Here is a 20,966-nt window from a genome sequence, read left to right on the forward strand (position 1 = left end):
GAAAGACAGATCTGATTTCACTCATCTCAGGCTTCAACAGTGACTCAACTTAAGTGAGTCAACTGGAAGGTTGTTTACTCACTGATGTCTGCTCTCTGTCACGGTTTGTGGTTAATTATTGTCACACACAAATATAGGACGGTCTACAATATGTCCCTAGTTGATGTGAATAACAGCGATAATAAACATGTTTGAAAACCAGTTGAAGTGTTTAATTCCAGGAACAAAAAGCACAGGTGTGCTGACGACAAAGTCAAGACTGAATAAAGCTGCAATGACAGAATCCAGATTCTTCTCCACAGTGTAGTAATTTCCTTAAAGACTCATCCAGGCCCCCCCCCCCAATTTAGACCATAATCAGGTACAAGCAGTTATTTCAGCAAACAGCCACACGCTGACAGCTGGTCTAAGCAAGCAAATCAGATAAAGAAGAACAACAAATCGCACTTGAGCGCTGGAGCCTGCAGTCGGATGGAATTCAAACATGAATGTACATACAGGGGCGTCGTGCACCAGAGAAAGCAAACAAGACACAAAGCATAAAAAAATTGTTGAGGTTTGTAAACATCAAAAATAGAATTATCTTTGACTCCGAGCCGGCATCGTTCTTTATCGGTGAGTGAGGTGTGGTGGACGCAGGGACCTGCTCCAACTCAAGGAGGACCTGCTCCCTTCCAAAGCTCGGCCCACGGTACCCCTAGAGAGTGTTCTTGGCGATGGCGTTCAGAGTGCGCACTTTAGCCACGTCGGCCACCTTCAGCGAGTATTCGGGTGCCGAGAGGGACGCTCCCATGTTCACGCTGGAGTTCCTGCAGGAGGGAAGCCGCAGATGTGAGAGCCAGGTTGAAATCGTCTTTTAAAATCATATAAATGATTCGAATGTGATGAGAGTACTTTACAATAAGGCTGGGCAATGTGACCATATTTATCGTTACTGTGATATACTTCTCTGAGTGAATCATGGACAACCGAAACACTGACAGAGAGAGAGAGAGAGAGAGAGAGAGAGAGAGAGAGAGAGAGAGAGAGAGAGAGAGAGAGAGAGAGAGAGAGAGAGAGAGACAGAGAGAGAGAGAGACAGAGAGAGAGAGAGAGATACACCAATCAGGCATAACATTCTGACCACCCCCTCGTTTCTACACTCACTGTCCACTTTATCAGCTCCACTTACTGTATAGCTGGACTCTGTAGTTCTACAGTTACAGACTGTAGTCCATCTGTTTCTCTGATACTCTGTTACCCTGTTCTTCAGTGGTCAGGACCCCCAAGGACCCCCACAGAGCAGGTACTAATTGGGTGGTGGATCGTTCTCAGCGCTACAGTAACACTGACACGGTGGTGGTGCGTCATTGTGTGTTGCACTGGTCTGAGTGGATCAGACACATCAGTGCTGCTAGAGGGAAATTCCACCAATGTTTAAAAAAAGGGTTATCATATAGATTTAAACAATCTTTCAGAGTAATCTGATGTGAAATAATTCATTTGTACAGACTCGGATGTCTTTACAGTGGTGGTGATGGGAACCAGGGGTCGCCATGACTACAACACAGATATAGACGTTTTGTTTACTATACAAAATTCTAAATCTTTAGGGACTGTTTTGCCTCACAACACCTTGCATGTACCTAAAAACATTTTAAGACAGAACTTTTAGCACAAAACTGTCACAAAACAGCATCTCAGACATCAGGCGGTGAATTCGTAACCCTTTCCTGTAGGGAGCTTTTAGAGGTGGACGTCTGGTTCCCATCACCACCACTTTGAACATCCGATCAATATACTGAAAAACTGATGGAGTTCCCCTTTAAGTAATAATTAGCATCCAAGTGCTGGCCAAACGGATTTAACCTAACATAAAAGCATTAATCGAGACCCCACGCTACCAGCAGGTGAAGCGTCAGGCACTGGCCGAAGACGTGGTCTTTTACAGCTCACCTGAATTTCATGGCCGAGTCTTTGCCGGAGCGGGCAGAGCAGTGGAACTCCTGGGCGCCGGAGCCTTCCAGAATCCTCTGGAGGTTGCGCTCAGTGATGCCCCCTCCTGGATGGGGAGAGTAAATAACAACCTTTGAACTGGTTTTATGGGGATTTTTCTTGGATCACAAGATCAAGTTAAATGCCCCAGACTTACCTGGCATTATAATTATTCTGCCTTTTGCCTGTCAGGAAAAGAAGGCGGTGGAGTGTTATTACAGCACCCTGATATTTACACACCATTACAGCTAGAATGACATCACATGACACATGAATTAAGAGACACTGTACGATGTCTCTTAATGCACGTTTGGACAATTCATGTGGACAATTCAAGAGCATAGACTGCTCACCAGATGTTCAGAGACACCTCGCTTTTCAAAGCAGTTACACCACAAGTTATTAGTCTTTCATAGTTCATAGTCTTTGTACGCTCGCTGTACTTTAACACAGGGGTCGGTAGCATGCAGCTCTTAAACTGCCCTGTTGTGGCTCCGCAGAAGAATTAGACAGAATTTGGTTTTAAGTAATAATAAAATAATCCACCTTTACAGTAAAATAAAGCTCTGCTGATCCTTCAACACAGTTTAACAGTAAATGGTCTCAAACGCTGGAGTTAATGTAGAACTGCTGATTCACCCTTTAACCCTGAAGATCAGTGCAGACGGCTGGTCACCATAGCAACACAGACGACAGTCTCGCCCTTCTTAGCATCATAATCACTCCAGCTGGTTTCCTGAAACGTTTAATCTGCAACAAGAAACTGACAAACACTAAAAAGTCGAGAAGCTGAAGCTGCTTCTCATTGGCCAGCTTTTCATTCAAATTCTTAAGCTCAGAGGGGATCGAGCCTCCTCAATAGCAGCTCCGAAATTATGGAACGAACTGCCAGTTTTTATTAGACTGGCCTCTTCTTTGTCCACTTTTAAAACCAGCCTCAAAACCCACTTTTATTCCTTGGCCTTTCATTTAACATAATTTTTATTCCTGCATCTTATTTGTGTATGGCTTTATTTATATTTACTTTCTTACTGTTTATAGCTTATATTATTTTATTGGTATGGTTTTATTGGTTTACAGGTCTATATGTCTGTTTTATACCTGCAGTGTTCAGCACTTTGTTGCAGCCTCTGTTGTTTTTAAAGTGCTTTACAAATAAATTTGAGTTGAGTTGAGTTGATGTTTCTAGGTCTACTAGAAACGCTGATATTTTACTGCTGACGTTTTTGCGTATTTTAAACGAACAACGAGCCAGTTCAGGTTTTAGCCCGGCGTTAATAAAAAATGAATTTTTATTTATTTTTTTCTCTCTTGGCCGACAGCTTTGTGGAGATTTCCTACAAAACCAGTAAACCAAAGTAAAATTGCCCTTTATTTAAATAAATGTTGGATTGTGCTTAAGAAATGTCGCCCTTTTTATACATGAAATCCCGTTCTGAATGGATGCCGTACACACATTTAACAGCATGGCAGCAGTTATAAATACAGAAAACAAGACTTTATTACCAGGCATGTCAAGATGTTTGTGTGAGCAAAGATTTTTTTAATTATATTATATTAAGCTGTTTGAGACCAGAGCAGTGTGGTAAGGCCTAAACGGACCCAGGACCGCCTGGGTTTGGACTGTGTAGGCCTGATTTCGGTTCATTTATTCTGGCCGTATGTAAAAATAAAGCCTATTGATTTTTTTTTGTTCAAACTGACTTTATGAACCCCCTTCCACTGAATTTATTACCAGAGTGTATTAGCTCTTTAAAGATCAGGCCAAAAAGCACATATTTCATACTTTTCATCTATTTTTCTTTTTTAATTACTTGATTTCTCAATGTCGTTTGTTTTAATATGTAAATAAGATCCAACTTCGACAGAAGCCTCAACCAATAAATATTATTAAATTCAGTATTTCAAGTGTCCACAATTTGAGCCTCACTTCCAGCTCCTCAGAGAACCTCCAAAGCTCAGTCTGAGAAGCTGGTTGATGATTTTCTGAATCAAACCCATTCAGTGGTGCTGAGGTCTGGACTCTGGGGTGGTCAGTCCATCGTTCAGTTTCTTTGTTTGATGTGTCCGTCTCCTTTTCTCAGTGAGGTTCTTCTCGATCAGCTACACATCCTTTCAGACCCACAGCGCTGAGTGGTCTTCTCACAGTGGAAGGATGGACAGAAACCACTGTGGATGTTTTCAGATCTGAAGCAGCTTGATCTTCTCCTCTCTCTCAGAGATCAAAGCTTTCAGTGCTGTTTATCTGATGGGGGCAGTTTTGGGGTTGAACAGCTCTTCCAGGTGGTTGTTAGGAGCCAACTCCAGGAACAGCTTTGTGGACAAATGTAATACTGGTAGATGTTCTATTACACTGAGTGCTGGCCTGATTTTTTTCTGTTTATTTTGAGTGAAGCGTAATTAAATGACTTTTGCTCAGTGCTGTTACACGTCTGCGGCCTTTTTTTGTCCCTCTGCTGAAAGAAATCAATAATAAGTCCTTGGTGAGTTAAATTAATTTCTAAGTGTGTGTGCACTCATTCAGAAACTACTGGAGTGCATATTTATCACTAATAAAGGCAGCACACACTGTTCCTCACGCTGATGCATTGCATCCATATCGCCACTGTCGGAACGAAACCTTGTATCTCCGTTCTGGTCATCTTTCAGTTTTTGATATAATCTGAAAATGCCTGTTGTCCTTTACATCGTGTGTAAATTTCACGATGAACCGACCAAAAGAATCGGCCCAAGATGACTTGGAAAGACGCCTGGTTCCATTGACTTACATTAAAAGTAAGGTAGGTTTTTTCCTTCTCCTGTAAAGTTAACGTTTTGGAGATACAAGGTTTTGTTCAAACAGCAGCGACATATTTAAACTACTCTGGAAGCAGATATTAATGAGCTAAAGGGCGCAAAGTCTCTAACGTAACAGAGACGACACATTCTGTAAGATGGGGTTAAACATCTGATTGTGTGGTGGCACCGTTTGATCTGAGGTAGTTGGCAATCAGTGATCCTTTGTCCCAGGTTCCCAGCTGAGCTCTTCTCTCTCGGGCAGGGCTGTTTCCGTCTCAAACATGCGCTTGTGCAACACTCTCAGCAGCAAACGTTCACCAGTATCTCAGATTTCCTCCACTGTTCAAAACTACTTACAAGGCAGGGGTGTTGTTCTGTCTTCTCAAGCCCAATCCCATGTCCTATTTTCACCCCTACCCCTTGTTTTCAAGTGTCTCCTTGACTCTTGGAACTGATTTACAGTGGTTAGTGGTTGAAATCTTAAATTTACATTTACATTTAAGGCATTTGCGACTTGATTGACTTACAATTTGATCATTTTACACAAGTAGGCGAAGATAGTGTTGGGAGTCTTGCCCAAGGCAGAGGTATTACCCACTACACTAACCAACCACTTAAATCTTCCCTCTGAAACGGGAGCCTCAAATTAAAAGAGCATCACTTCATTAACAGCTACTAGCGCCGCTCTGTAGGCGACCCTGCCCGTCTGCAGGGACAGCAGAGGAGGGGAAAGTTCAGCTCCTCACTGCTGGGCTTTAGTTACATTTAGGGATCATACGCCTTCAAAGAAGGGGGCAATTATTTAGTATCACCCCCCCTAATACTTCAGTGATGTGAAGCTGAAGTCAGATGTTCTCATTTGAATTTTCCCCTCCCACCTTAAACGGAGCAGCAGTTACATTCTGGAGCTTCAGGCATCAGAACTGCTGGACTATTTAAGGTGGATAGGAAATTTAGGTAGATACCAAAACATTAGCAAATTATTTATCGCTTGTTATGAAGAAAAGGACCAAAATACACAGAAACAGCATTAAACTAAGATAAAACAGTGGTTATCGTGGGTAACGGGCAAGGCTGCCAGTCCTGCTGCCTCCCAAAATGTGCTTCCAACACATCCCGTTATCTGCGGTCTGCACAGAAGGCGCAAAATAACACACAGGCGCCAGAACCATTCTAACTTAAGGCCACTATGGCAAGCCACGCCCACTGCTGCCTCATTCTCAGTTGGGCTGTGGAACTGCCAGTCAGCCGTTAACAAAGCTGACTTTATCGCCTCTTATGCCAATCATTTATCATTACAACTACTGACTCTGACTGAAACCTGGATTAAACCAGAAAACACTGCTACTCCGGCGGCACTATCAAACAACTACTCCTTCTCTCACACCCCTCGTCCCTCAGGAAGAGGAGGCGGGACTGGCCTATTGATCACAAATGGCTTGAAACACACGCCACTGCTACCAACAAACACGTACACCTCTTTTGAGTATCATGCCACGCTGGTTAATACTCCAGCTAAACTTGGCATTATTGTCATCTATCGTCCTCCTGGGCAAATGGGCGAGTTTACAAATGAACCTGATATGCTGCTTTCTTCTATCCCAGATCAAGACTGTCCCATGCTTATTCTAGGTGATATGAACATCCTTGACAGTCCGCGCTCCACAGACTTCATATCCCTCATGCACTCTTTCGATCTGGAGCAGGTTCCAAGCCCTCCGACTCATAAAGCTGGTAAAGATCTGGATTTAATTTTTACTCGCAACTGTGACACTGACTCACTAACCGTCACCCCTCTGCACCTCTCGGATCACTATTTCATACAACTCAATGTGTGTATTGAGAAAAAACCAAAAGCTGCTCCAACTACGGTCTCGTTCCGCCGCAATCTTAGAGACCTCTCGGCCGACCAGTACTCCTCACTGGTCACTGATAATTTGCCTCCACCAGGCTCTTTTTCATCACTCACTGTAAATGATGCCACTGATGCACTCTGCTCAACGTTAAGCTCATGTCTGGACGACCTCTGTCCCGTAACTACTAGAGTCATGCGCTCAAATAAACCACAGCCATGGCTTAAAAATGATACAGTCAGGGAACTGAATGAAAATGGCGGGAAAAACATATACATGCAGACCTAAAGAACTACCAACTGCTCCTGGCTTCGTTCTCAACCTGCCTCACTACTGCAAAAGCTGAATTCTATCACAGCAAAATCAACTCTCTCACTGACTCCCAGAAACTATTTGCAACGTTTAATACGTTGCTCAATCCTCCACCTCCACCTCCGGCTACTGGCCTTACAGCCGAAGCCCTTGCCTCTTTTTTCACTGGGAAAGTGGCGGCCATAAGCAGCCAGTTCACTGATGCAACGTGTAGCGGTCCTACCACATGCTCTGCTCCTCTGTATCCCTCGACCAAAGGTGCCATCTTCTCCTCGTTTACTCCACTCACTGAGAGCGAGGCACTGACTCTTGTAACATGTAGCCGTCCTACTACATGTCCACTTGATCCGATTCCTACCAACCTACTACAAACCATTGCATCTGCTATCATCACAGCTATCACACACACCATCAATGCCTCCATAACTACTGGTGTGTTTCCAACTGTCTTTAAACAAGCCCAAGTCACACCATTGCTTAAAAAGCCTTCTCGCAACCCTGCCCAGGCTGATAACTACAGGCCAGTCTCACTACTACCCTTTCTTTCCAAAACTATAGAAAGAGCAGTCTACAGTCAGGTCTCTGGTTTCCTCTCCCAGAATGACCTCCTGGACCCTAATCAATCAGGTTTTAAAAAAGGGCACTCCACTGAAACGGCTCTTTTATCTGTGATTGAGGCACTAAAAACTGCCAGAGCTGCAGGACAGTCCTCAGTACTCATTCTGCTGGACCTCTCAGCCGCTTTTGACACAGTCAATCATGAATTTCTCCAGTCTACTCTATCAAACATGGGTATCTCAGACAATGCGCTACTATGGTTCAGATCGTACCTCACTGGGCGCTCATTCAAGGTATCGTGGCATGGAGAGCTCTCCTCAGCCCACTCGCTATCCACTGGGGTTCCCCAGGGATCGGTACTGGGACCCCTTCTCTTTTCTATTTACACCACCTCTCTAGGCCGGGTTATCCGCTCACATGGCTTCTCGTACCATTGCTATGCTGACGACACCCAGCTCTATCTGTCATTCCCGCCTGATGACCCGTCGATCTCTGTGCGGATATCGCAGTGCCTCTCGGACATATCCGCATGGATGAAGGAACACCACCTTCAACTAAACCTGTCCAAGTCTGAAATTCTGGTTATACCAGCTATGCAATACATTCAACACCACTTTACCATAACCATCGACTCACTCTCACTCTCCCCGACAAAGGTTGCTAGGAACCTGGGGGTTATGGTAGATGACCATCTCTCCTTTACGCACGATGTTGCCTCGGTGACTCGGTCCTGCCGCTTTGTGCTGTACAACATCAGACAGATACGGCCGTTTCTAACACAACAAGCCACCCAACTCTTGGTACAAGCAGTGGTCATCTCACGCCTCGACTACTGCAATGCCATACTGACGGGCCTCCCGGCCTGTGTTGTAAAACCACTGAAGATGGTTCAGAACGCTGCAGCGCGTCTGGTCTTTAACCAACCAAAACGGGCGCATGTCACCCCACTGCTCATTGAGCTCCACTGGTTACCGGTTGCTGCTCGTATCAAATTTAAAACTCTTACGATTGCCTACAAGGTGTTAACAGAGCAGGCTCCTTCCTACCTGCACTCGCTCCTAAAGGCTTACAGCACCGCCCGGTCCTCCAATGAACGTCGCTTAGCTTTGCCAAACATTCACACAAAGCAATCGAGACTGTTCTCATACTTGATTCCCCAATGGTGGAACAAGCTACCTTCCACTGTCAGAGCAGCGGCGTCCCTTGCTAGTTTTAAGAAACTCCTGAAGATGGAGCTCTTCAGGGAGCACTTGCTCTAATCGCCTCTTGCAAATCTAGACACTACCAACCTCATCTCCTTCTTGCCCTCCTGCACTTCTCTACCCCGCTATTACCCTTTGGCCTCCTTTAAGGCCTGACTATGTTTGTTCTATGTACCACATTATTTGTAAGTCGCTTTGGATAAAAGCGTCTGCTAAATGTAATGTAATGTAATGTAATGTTATCGTAATTTTTTAACAGAGAAAAATTCTCACATTTGTGGGTGTCTTTGATCTCTGGTGCTCCGTCTCGCCGGTTTTTCTTTTATTCTCGTAACACTCTAGTTTGGAGGCTCCATCTGGTGGGCCAACACTTCACCCTGTCTATCTCAACAAGAATCGGGACGCCCTACCCCTAGACGTGAACGCACAAAACAGTGGGGCAGGGCTGAGTGGTGAAATGGGATTGGGATGTTTATAGTCTCACTCTATTTCAACAATCTGACAGAAAAGCTCAGTTTACATGCTCATTACAAGTAACCCGATCCAAAATTTTGCATATGCATGAAGAACCACTTTACCATGTAGACGTTACCATGATGTGGGTCCAGTCAAGAGTGGGATGAGCAGCAGTGAGCAGTGCTTGTGCTTTTAATTACTTTAAAATGGTGTCAGACTCAGGAAAACGTCCTTCACATGTACATCCAAGCAAGCTTGACCACTGTTTAGGCCAGGGGTGCCAACTGGGTTCAGTCTAGAGCAATCTCTCCTCCTCTAAAACTCTTACCCTGCATTCTTATCAGCCGTTACTGTTCACGTCTTGTCGCCCAAAGCACTGATCGCTCATCGCATGTGGGCGTTTCTGAGCTTGAATTGTCATAGTTTTACTGATCCCAAGCAGAAATCAGATCTCGCTAAAAATAAAAATACTGGTGAGAACTGCGTGTTTAATCCCCGCAGTGTCTGTGGAAAACAAAATAACAATAAGAATATTTAGTATTTGCAATTACTGTCTATTTTTGGCGGAAGTGCCAACGGCATTAATCCAATTCGTAGGACGTTATCTAGGAACCGAAAAAAAAACCCCAGACGTTTCACAGTGGCGGAGATAAAGCAAGTTCTACGCTGCTCAATTCCTGCTGGTAACTGCCACATCACTTTGTCGCGATGCTGACTCACTGCCTCCCATCGCTGGAACTCACCAGCTCTCATTAAAAATGAAGGACCTCTGGGCGTCCTGCCGCGCGGCTGCCGGTGTGAACGCAGGGTAGGACTAATTATCTGAGGAGTTTTAAACCAAAAACACAGAATGTGTTTATTAAATGAACAATGGACCAAAAAAGAGGTTTATGCACACCAGTATTGGCACAGTGCTAACATACTATTAGAAATCCTATGAGGGAGCTGGTAGAAATGGGCAGAGGTGGGGACTGAACTGAAGGTCTAAATCTAATAGTCTTGGAAACAAGTGTCCATCACGCTTGTAGCTCAGCTGCAAAATTCAAGAAGAGGTTAAGTGGGATAAAAACTACTCTAAACTGTTCCAAACTACCGTTTCCACCTTGCAAGTGCCCTTGTTTCCATCTCCTCAATTATTTCTGCTTTTTTTATTGGTGATAATTGCTGTATCTGTTAATTAACTTCAATATGTGCTATTACAAGAGTTAACAAGCTATATTTGCATCCAGGCTGAGAAATGTTGGCTTTGAAATTCAGGCACAGTCCTGGACTGCGGTCGCTCCTGACAGCACAAAGGCTCTGAGACCCAGCCACACGTTCCCAGCAGAGGTACAGAAGCCACAGAGAACTGGCTTAAAACATGACAACATGCTTCGTTTGATTCCGGCTAAAACTGACAGTTGGTCATTGAAAGAAGAAGCCTATGAAGCCCGAGTGTTGAGATGCAGCTGACCTGTTCCACAAGGCGCTTGATGAGAGGTAAGCCCTCCAACGCAGAGCTGTCGCAGCCGCTGGTCAAAATCCTCTCAAAGCCCAGGGAGACCAGTGTTTCTAAGGCAACCGAGGGATCGTGGACCATATCAAAAGCTGAAATGTACACAGGACCACATCAGCAGTCACATATCATTAGTAGATTACTTTCAAATGGCAAATATTTGAATCATTGAGAGGCACTTTCCTGTGCGGCTACTAACACAGGCGTTTGAGAGAAAAAAAAACACTTAATTTACCTCTGTGAAAAGTAACTGGCAGAGGTCGACAAACAGCTGCAATGAAAAGAAAAAGTTAATTTCATAATATCAGATATTGCTGAACCAGTATTCAACTACTGGACACACAGTAACCAGTTTGTTGAGCAAAAGAAAACAAAAAACGCCAAACCTAATGGATTTTCTCATTTAGAAAACAAGCTACGCAACGCAAACCAATCAGGCGTAACGTTCTGACCACCTCCTTGTTTCTACGCTCACTGTCCACTTCATCAGCTCCACTTACTGTATAGCTGCACTCTGTAGTTCTACAGTTACAGACTGTAGTCCATCTGTTTCTCTGATACTCTGATCTTCAGTGGTCAGGACCCCCATGGACCCTCACAGAGCAGATACTGTTTGGGTGGTGGATCATTCTCAGCACTGCAGTAACACTGATGTGGTGGTGGTGGTGTGTTGGTGTGTGTTGCGCTGGTCTGAGTGGATCAGACACAGCAGTGATGCTATAGAACTACAAAGGGCACCAATATAGGAAGTGGGGCTGATAAATTGGACAATGAGCATAGAAACAAGGAGCGGGTCATAACGTTATGCCTGGTGTATAACATACAATAACACATGCTTTCTTAATAGACACTATATTGCCAAAAGTTTTCACTCATCCATCCAAATCATTGAGTTCAGGTGTTCCAGTCACTTCCGTGGCCACAGGTGTATAAAGCCGAGCCCCTAGGCCTGCAGACTGCTTCTACAGACATTAGTGAAAGAATGGGTTGCTCTCAGGAGCTCAGTGAATTCCAGCGTGGTGCCGTGATCGGACGCCACCTGTGCAGCAAGTCCAGTCGTGAAATTTCCTCACTACTAAATATTCCACAGTCCACTGTCAGTGGGATTATAACAAAGTGGAAGCGATTGGGAACGACAGCAGCTCAGCCACGAAGTGGTCGGCCACGTAAAATGACAGAGCGGTCAGCGGATGCTGAGGGGCATAGTGCGCAGAGGTCACCGACTTTCTGCAGAGTCAATCACTACAGACCTCCAAACTTCATGCGGCCTTCAGATCAGCTCAAGAACAGCGTAGAGAGCTTCATGGAATGGGTTTCCATGGCCGAGCAGCTGCATCCAAGCCTTACATCACCAAGCGCGATGCAAAGCGTGGAATGCAGTGGAGTAAAGCGCCGCCACTGGACTGTAGAGCAGTGGAGACGAGTTCTCTGGAGTGACCAATCACGCTTCTCCATCTGGAAATCCGAAGAACGAGTCTGGGTTTGGCGGTTGCCAGGAGACGGTACTTGTCTGACTGCATTGTGCCGAGTGTAAAGTTTGGCGGAGGGGGGATCATGGTGTGGGGTGTTTTTCAGGAGTTGGGCTCGGCCCCTTAGTTCCAGTGAAAGGAACTCTTAAAGCTTCAGCACCAAGAGATTTTGGACAATTTCATGCTCCCAACTTTGTGGGAACAGTTTGGGGAGTTTGGCCCCTACCTGTTCCAACATGACTGCGCACCAGTGCACAAAGCAGGTCCATAAAGACGTAGATGAGCCAGTTTGGTGAGGAAGAACTTGACTGGCCTGCACAGAGTCATGACCTCAACCCCACAGAACACCTTTGGGATGAATTAGAGTGGAGACTGTGAGCCAGGCCTTCTCGACCAACATCAGTGTCTGACCTCACAAATGTGCTTCTGGAAGAACGGCCAAAAATTCCCATAAACACACTCCTAACCTTTGTGGAAAGCCTTCCCAGAATAGTTGAAGCTGTTATAGCTGCAAAGGGTGGGCCGACTCCCTTACTCTATGGATTAAGAATGGGACGTCACTGAAATTCATGTGCTTGTGAAGCCAGGCGAGCGAATACTTTTAGCAATATAGTGTATTAGACATTAGTGTAATACAGGAATTCCCAGTACTGGTCAAAGTGATCTTCCATCCTGGACAATTAAGTTTTTCCTAGAGCTGATGATTCAGTTCATGATTCATTGCTTATCGAATCAATTCAGTGGATTCAAAAGTGATTTTAGTGAATTAAGAATGAGGCGGTTCGATTCAATCCGATACACTAAAGGTCAACTCAAATTGGTGATTCGATTCTGCAATTTGAGCATCTTTCAGGATCAGTATAACTAATTAAAATCACTCATATTAAAAACCAAAGAGCTGAAAGACTTGATCTAATGTTTCTCAGGCCTGAATCAAATTGCTTCAGAAAGGTTTAATGCAATGAAGGAGATTCCAAAGAAAAATGCCCTAAACTGGTTAAATACATACATGCATAAACAAAGCATGTGTGCCAGGGGCACAGCCAGGGGTACCGTATCAAATGGGGAATCAATATTTATTAATATAACAATATTTTTTGTTTTATGCCATTGAGAACTCTGTGAGAAACCACTACACTCTCCTCCAAGCTTTGTCTTCTTCTCAGCGCTCAAAGCATTGCTTAACCTTTAAAAGCGAAATTTCATCCAAAACCAAAAAAATTATTTAGAAAAATGTCAGTTTGTCAGTTTTCTGCAAATCTGGTACTGACAGTGCTCTTTTATTAAAAAGGATGAATATGAATATTCTATGCTTTGTGTAAAACATAGAAGAAAACATGACTTCAATGCACCAAGTCATCAACGGTAAGATATCAATGGACCATAAGCATTTTTCTTTGCCTGTGATAATTAGGTTCAAGGTTAAAGTTCGCTGGGCTGTTTTTTCTTGCCTGATTTAAACGTAGTTACTTTGTATTTGTTGGGCTGTGATGAACAGACACACACTATATACTACAGGGTGCTGCAGTGTTGGTTTAATTTATGTAAATCTTGCATCGTGGATATAAAGAACATGATACTTAAGCACTATTATTGTTCACTCCCAGTCCAATTTGAACCACTTATTTGTGATGCCATAAAAATCAGCATTAGAACATATTTCCAGCAAGGGTGCAATAATATGGCAATATTTATCGTCATTGTGACAAACGTAAAGTCACAATATGCTACAATATGCACTGCTGAGGAAACTGTGGGTATTATCAGTGTGTAAAGAACACCCAACTGCATGTTTGATAACAAGGACAGCACATTTTGTTCTGAGTAATTGGATTTAATGCAGTACAGAGCGCGAACTGCAGAATCACTCACTCAGTTTTTGATAGTATTTCTTTTAAATGTGGCAGATGACAGAAAAAAAGAAACACTGTCAAATATCGTGTGACGTTAAAACTTTATATTGCCATATCATTCACCTACTCAGTCTACAGTAGCCTACGATTTATCCCCTAATCTTCCCGCTGAAATGTCGCATAAAAGGCTATAAAAGCAACAAAGGGAGGTTTTAAAATGGTTAAGTGAAAAAAGAACTGCGACTGCGTTTGGTACATTAACCCGCTCAAATGTTTTAAGTGGTCCTCAGGAGAAAGAGACAAAATAAAACACATGAAAATGCAGGATTTGGCTCTTTTAACCAAGTGTTTCTTAATCCTGCTCCTGGGGACCCACCGTCTATTCACTGCTTCAACACACCTGATCCAGCAAATAAAGGGCTTAATAATCAGTCGTTGAACTGGATAAGGAACGCCAGGGCTGGGAAGATTTGACACTAAGCAGTTCCATAGACACAAATAGCGCTATACCGATCAATACTATGCAAATTAGATAAAGATAGCAGACCCAAAACTGTGCTCAATCACTTTTGGAGACATTGGCATTTGAAGCATCCCCTTAATATTCAACTATGGCCATAACTGGGCAAGGATTTACCCAGCAGCTCCATGCAGAGCTCAGCATCCACCCGTCCGTCTTCTGTCAGCGCCCCCAGCACTAGGCCATCAGCCCTGTGGATCTTCATCAGCTCAACGTCCCTCCTCATCACCTCCACCTCCCGATCCGTGTAGAGGAAGTCTCCGCCACGGGGCCGGATCATCACGTAAACAGGGATCTGCACATTCTCTTTAACCACCTGCAGCAGACCTGACGACAGTTCAGAGATGTTAAAATTAGGGAGACGCGCCCTTACGGCAATTCCTGGCCACCACACTCTGGACGCAACGTCCAAAAATTCAAAACCGCAGAAGGTACACGCAACTTCAAACGCAGATTAAAGAGTTTTCACAACGACAGCTTAATACTCATCATCAAGACTGAAAGGCATTCGGTTCCAACCAACGTCTTTACTTTGTGAGATCAAACTCACTGCCAGACTCTTTGTTCGGCTGTAGGTCCGGTTCTGGTGCTTACGGTGAACATTATTTACACAAAGAAGCAAAATCACGACTGTAATCTGTAGCGTCCATATGCCTACGTGATGCAGGTGAACATGAGGGGGAGTCCGAATTCGGGACACAGTGGGCCGCTCAGCATTTTGCCATTGCTACATTAAGTTAAAGCCATGCTGAGATCACAGAAAGCCACAGCAGATCAGACGCGGCAAGAAACCCTCCAGCCAGTCTTTTAAGTAAATGGTGATGTAACTGTCTAGTTTGATCTCGTGTGATGTTACAGCTGTCCACGGCCAGATGTCCAAGCAATCACAATGGGCCTTTCTCTTTCTGGGAGGGCAGGATTGCCCACCCCATCACCCAGTGTGATGCAAGCCAGCGCAGACGTCTATTGGCTGACTTAACAAAACCGGCAGTTAGTGCTCTCCTCCGAGCGCGTTCAGCTGTCCAATGACGTGGGGCCAGTCTAAACGTTGCGGTGGTGCTTCACAGGTCCCGTAGGAAGCCTGTGCTAGCCTTCGCCCTCCTAATGCTGATGGTATCTTGTGAGTCAGTGAGTCCTAACTAGTGGGTGGAGCTGGATATGACCAAACTGGGGCAAAATGGGTAAAAACCGGAACCACTGACCACTGAAGAACAGGGTAACAGAGATGGACTACAGTCTGTAACTGTAGAACTACAGAGTGCAGCTATACAGTAAGTGGAGCTGATAAACTGGACAGTGAGCGTAGAAACAAGGAGGTGGTCATGATGTTACGCCTGACCGGTGTAACTTATTTTTAATGCAAGTCAACGGTACCAGAGTTTTTTCCAAATAATTTTGCGCCGTTTCTTTCGATCACTTCATCACTAAACACACAATGTAAAGGACAGCAGGCATTTTCAAATTATGTCAAAAACTGAAAAATGACAAAAAAAGGAGATACAAGGTTTTCTTCCTTTAAAACAATGACATAAGGCTGTGTGTGTGTGTGTTTGTCTCTACTCACCAATGCTGGGTGTGATGCCACCTTCCAGCAGGCTGGAGCACAGCTCAATACGGCCAGCACCTGCATTCAAATCAACAGTATCAGCCGCCCCTTCTTTAACAGCAAGCTAATAAAAAGCTGGCAAGGCTTCACACAGTGAAGGTTTCACGCAACAGCTGCTTCAAACCTACATGAAACTAAACTGAAACTACACTTGAGATGTATAATGTAAAGTGTACTGCAACTTACTTGAAACTTAACCGTAACAGTTGCAAGCAACGCATCTCCGTAAAAGACGTTTCATGAAACATATATATAGTGTGTGTGTGTGTGTGTATATATACATACATACACATACATTTATATACACACACACACACACACACGTATATATATCGCTGTTGATTTTCATTTTTCTGTTTTTGACATAATTTGAAAACAGCTGTTGCCCTTTACATTGTGTGTAAATTTCATGATGAATGAACCAAACCAAATGGTCCAAAAAGACTTGTGAAAAATTCTGGTTCCATTGAATTACATTAACAGTAAAGTAGGTTTTTTCCTTCTCCTGTAAAGTTACCGTTCTGGTGATACGAGGCTTTCTTCAGACAACAGCGACATATTATATCACAAATTTTTATATTATGTATGAAACGTGTACATTAGACATGTTTACATGTAGGGCTGGGTATCGTTCACCTCTCTTCAATATCAGTCCCTGTAGGGGTGGCTGAGCCTTTGAGTTACCAGCCAACAGTAGCGATATTGCTGCTCGGCGTATGCGGCGAGAGCGCTGCTCAGCTGATGAGGCTCTGCAGTTCTCAGATCAGCTGTTGTGTTTTCCAAGTTTATGCTCAGCAGCCTGAGCACAGCGAGTCTTTAACTGGCTCAGCTGAGCAACTAGTGAGCTTTTCATGGGCTTCTGTGTGTGTCGGTACTGTGTAGTCACTGGCTAACTGCTGTACAGTGTATTCACGAATTTGAATGATCAAATTAAATTAAAATAAAAATAGTTGGCCGGTTTTTATATTTATATACACATATTTACGATGAGGCGGCATGGTGGGTAGCTCCGCTGTCTCACAGCAAGAAGAGCCTGGGTTCGATTCCCCGGCCGGGTGACCGGGGTCCTCTCTGTGTGGAGTTTGCATGTTCTCCCTGTGTCTGCGTGGGTTTCCTACGGGTTCTCAAAGATGTGCAGTCAGGTCAACTGGACGTGCTGAATTGCCCCTAGGTGTGTGTGTGTCTGTCTGCCTGCCCTGTGATGGACTGGCGACCTGTCCAGGCTGTCCAGGCTCCAGCTTCTCCCACGACCCAGAAGGAGAAGCAGCTTAGAAGAGGTGTGTGTGTATTTTGTTCGTAAAGCTCTCTCTCTGTGGACCGTCCATCACTCGCGATTGTTGTCAGGAACTCTGTCTGAGCCTCTGAAGTCAGAGGAGAATTTCACAGCATCCAAACTGATTTCTGACCCAAACGATTGGCAGAGTTTCTTCAGGACGACGCTGAAAAAAACCGAACGCCCCATTATCCCATTAAAAGTGCTGCACTGACTGTGCTACCGATTCCTAAACAGTAATTCAAGGCCTTTGAATTATTATATTGATTTATTTCAAATGCCAAACTAAAAGTGGGCGTGGCTTAAACCAGAACTGAGTGTGAGGCGCGGGAATTGGGTATATGTACTGACCGCAACGGACCGCATACTAACCCTGAATCTAACAGCATGCCGATCAGCCGCCTAGACTATCTCACTTTCCTGAATAGACACGTTGACCGACTCTTGGTTACTCGTACAGAAGAAATTCAGTTCCGTAAAAGTGCTGCGTCTCGATACCCAGCCCTGCTTACGTGTGTTTGAGTTTGAAAATCCACATTTCTATTGTACCTCCCCTTTCTGCGTTTATCGCTGACTCAACGGAATCCACACATACCTCCATCAGGAAGCCTTCAGACATCCTGCGGGAGAATATCAGAGAATCAAAGATCATCATTCAGCTCAGGGTGTTCAGACCGCAGCAGCGTCAAGAGGAAGTCACATAATTCATAACAGATGAACCACAATATTCTCTACAGACTGTAGTCCATCAGTTTCTCTGATACTCTGTTACCCTGTTCTTCAGTGGTCAGGACCCCCATGGACCCTCACAGAGCAGGTACTGTTTGGGTGGTGGGTCATTCTCAGCACTGCAGTAACACTGACATGGTGGTGGTGTGTTAGTGTGTGTTGTGCTGGTATGAGTGGATCAGACACAGCAGTGCTGCTGGAGTTTTTAAACTCTGTGTCCACTCACTGTCCACTCTATTAGACACTCCTACCTTGTCGGTCCACCTTGTAGATGTAAAGTCAGAGACGACAGCTCATCTGCTGCTGCACAGTTTGTGTTGGTCATCCTCTAGTCCTTCATCAGCGGTCACAGGACGCTGCCCACAGGACGCTGCCCACAGGAAGCTACCCACAGGACGCTGCCCACAGGACGCTGCCCACAGGACGCTGCCCACAGGATGCTACCCACAGGGCGCTGCCCACAGGACGCTGCTGGCTGAATATTTTTGGTTCTCAGTCCAGCAGCACTGCTGTGTCTGATCCACTCAGACCAGCACAACACACACTAACACACCCCCACCACGTCAGTGTTACTGCAGTGCTGAGAATGATCCACCACCCTAATAGTACCTGCTCTGTGAGGGTCCATGGGGGTCCTGACCACTGAAGAGGATTCAGGACCATAACCTTCAGCGGCCCAGGGGTCCCGTTGTTGTTTAACGAAGTCAAACAGAGCGTGAAACAGGATCTCAGGGAGGGTCTCTGAACTAACCGAGCATTTGCGCTTGATAACAGGCGAGGGTCGTGTTGGGGGAGATGAAGGTGCACGGTGACGTCTTAGGCTTTTAAACGACAAACAAAAACAATCAATATTGAGAAAAAGAGCATTCGGGCCTAAAACCAATATTTCCTGTGTTTTATATTGTGTTATGCACGTACTCTGCAGCGCAGCACGGCATCAATCAGCCTCAGCAGATTGACAGAATTCATAGTTTTGTACATGCACTGTGCAAATGTGTTCCTTCTGCATTTGCCATGTATTGAGGGGGAAAACAAACGTTTCAAGCTGTCCGCTCTGACACGTCCACCTCAAACCACCTGTAGCTCCTCCCACCTTCAAGATGCATCATCAGGAGTGAGGTTTCTGGGCTTTAAATCAGAAAATTGCACTACTGAGGCGCCACTGTAGGACGTGAGGTACGCCAACAAGGCAAAAACGGTTCATTCTGACCGTGGACGGACTTTAACGGCTCACCTGTGGCATCGAACTTTAACACATCGCACTACTTTTAAACTATTCTTAATTATCCATGGAGCAGTTTTATGATTCTTTGAAAGCTGGCTGGACATTTTTTTTAAATTAACATACTAGATTCCACAAGAAAAGCCAAGTTTAGGTTTTATACTAGTTCATCTGAGAGTGCCGTCTATTTGGAGGAGGCCTGGGGTCAGCACGTCCACCAAATATCGGACCGTGATGGACATTTCTAGGAACGCCAGGTTAATAATTCAGTCCTTGATAGAAACGGAGTGGTTTGGCGTGAAGTGGTTGATTGTAGAGACACCGATGTCTTTACAGTGGTGGCCATAGGAACCAGGGGGTCACCGCAATCCCAGGGGTATCCCAAACCCACAGTGAACCTCTTGTCTTCTGAGCTTTCTTTCAGGAGTGCCCTGTATGCACCCCTGAGCCATGTATGGATCCAAATAAATTGATTACAGCACATTTTAGGCCAAAAACAAGACTAAAACAATGCGCGAGGCTCAGGAAGCACAGGTTGGATCTAACCACTACATGTAGCTTTTAGAGGTGGACGTCTGGTTCCTATCACCACCACTGTGAACAGCTCTGACTCGGCGAGTTTCTCGAGAACCGGGCGTTTCTCGCCAAACCGCTCTGAATGGCTCTGTTTAGATTTTAACCATTTAATTATGAAGACTTTTTGAAAAGATGGTGGAGTTCCCCTTTAACTACACAGTCCTGTAGGTTATAGCCCTAAACGTGCTGTTTATGCTGATCTACCACAAACTCAACTGATCGATTCATTTGATAACCAAACCAGGTAAAGTAGCAGAGACCCCAGCCTGCTTACTGCTGGGCAGAACCTTCAGATTTCAAGGATATTTAATGTCCAAGGCACTGAGGGAGAAGTTTGGCGAGGGGTCGGTGGCGTTCAGCTAAGCTAAGCTAACGAGCGAGCGAGCAGGACGCAGCGGCCGCTGCACGACAGGCTGTTATTATCGTGCTTTAAACGTTCCTGAAGTGACCTAAAGCGGCCCAAAGCGGCCCGTCCGGCTGAAAGCGCTCCGGTTTCGGTCTCATTCGCGTTCAGTTACCTTAAAACTGCTCGGCTTCACATCAACGTCAAGCTGAAACCAGCTTCTTACTCGCCGGCGGCTAACAGTTAGCTCGGATTTGCCCGTTCCACCTTAAATGGTGAAGAGGAAAAAAAAAACGTGAAAATTTGATAAACTTCTTTAATTATTTTTAAAAATATTTTTTCATTGATTTGTTGAAACATGTCGGATTAATAAAAAATACATTTATAAAAAAAATTATTATTATTATTTTTTTGTTTTCTATTCTGACAGGATGAACTTTCCAAATATAACATGTAAGGCGATTTTATTTTGTGTTAATTGTGAATTATTCGCGTCTGTGTTTGTATTAAAAAAATAAATATACTGGGGGGGGGGTAATTTTACGCTTTTTAACTCGTGTGACGTCAGAGGCCAGCGTTGGACCGACTAGCGACGTGAAGAGTTTGATTCAGTTTACAGAACCGATTCTTCCAAACAGTGCGTTTCAATGAACGGAGCGTCTGAATCAGTGATTCATTGATTCACATGTTTCGTTCACTTCATTCTCGGTTCAGTCAGGCGCCCAAAACACGAGCAGTTCACCGGGA

General features: G+C 44.6%; 1 protein-coding gene across 1 annotated transcript; it reads right to left on the reverse strand.

The window, feature by feature from the left end:
- Positions 1 to 190: 190 nt before the first annotated feature.
- cutc (cutC copper transporter homolog (E. coli)) lies at positions 191 to 20,486 on the reverse strand. Its single transcript, XM_037532679.1, has 9 exons — positions 20,395 to 20,486; positions 17,899 to 17,969; positions 16,035 to 16,094; positions 14,588 to 14,797; positions 10,864 to 10,899; positions 10,587 to 10,720; positions 2,132 to 2,159; positions 1,936 to 2,041; positions 191 to 809 (listed from the first exon to the last, which is right to left on the reverse strand). The coding sequence occupies exons 2-9, from the start codon at positions 17,966 to 17,968 to the stop codon at positions 698 to 700; spliced, it is 756 nt and encodes a 251-aa protein (XP_037388576.1). The 5' UTR covers position 17,969; positions 20,395 to 20,486; the 3' UTR covers positions 191 to 697.
- Between the last annotated feature and the right edge of the window lie 480 nt (positions 20,487 to 20,966).

The sequence above is a fragment of the Pygocentrus nattereri genome, chromosome 22, assembly GCF_015220715.1.
Source record: "Pygocentrus nattereri isolate fPygNat1 chromosome 22, fPygNat1.pri, whole genome shotgun sequence".
NCBI classification, from domain to species: domain Eukaryota; kingdom Metazoa; phylum Chordata; class Actinopteri; order Characiformes; family Serrasalmidae; genus Pygocentrus; species Pygocentrus nattereri.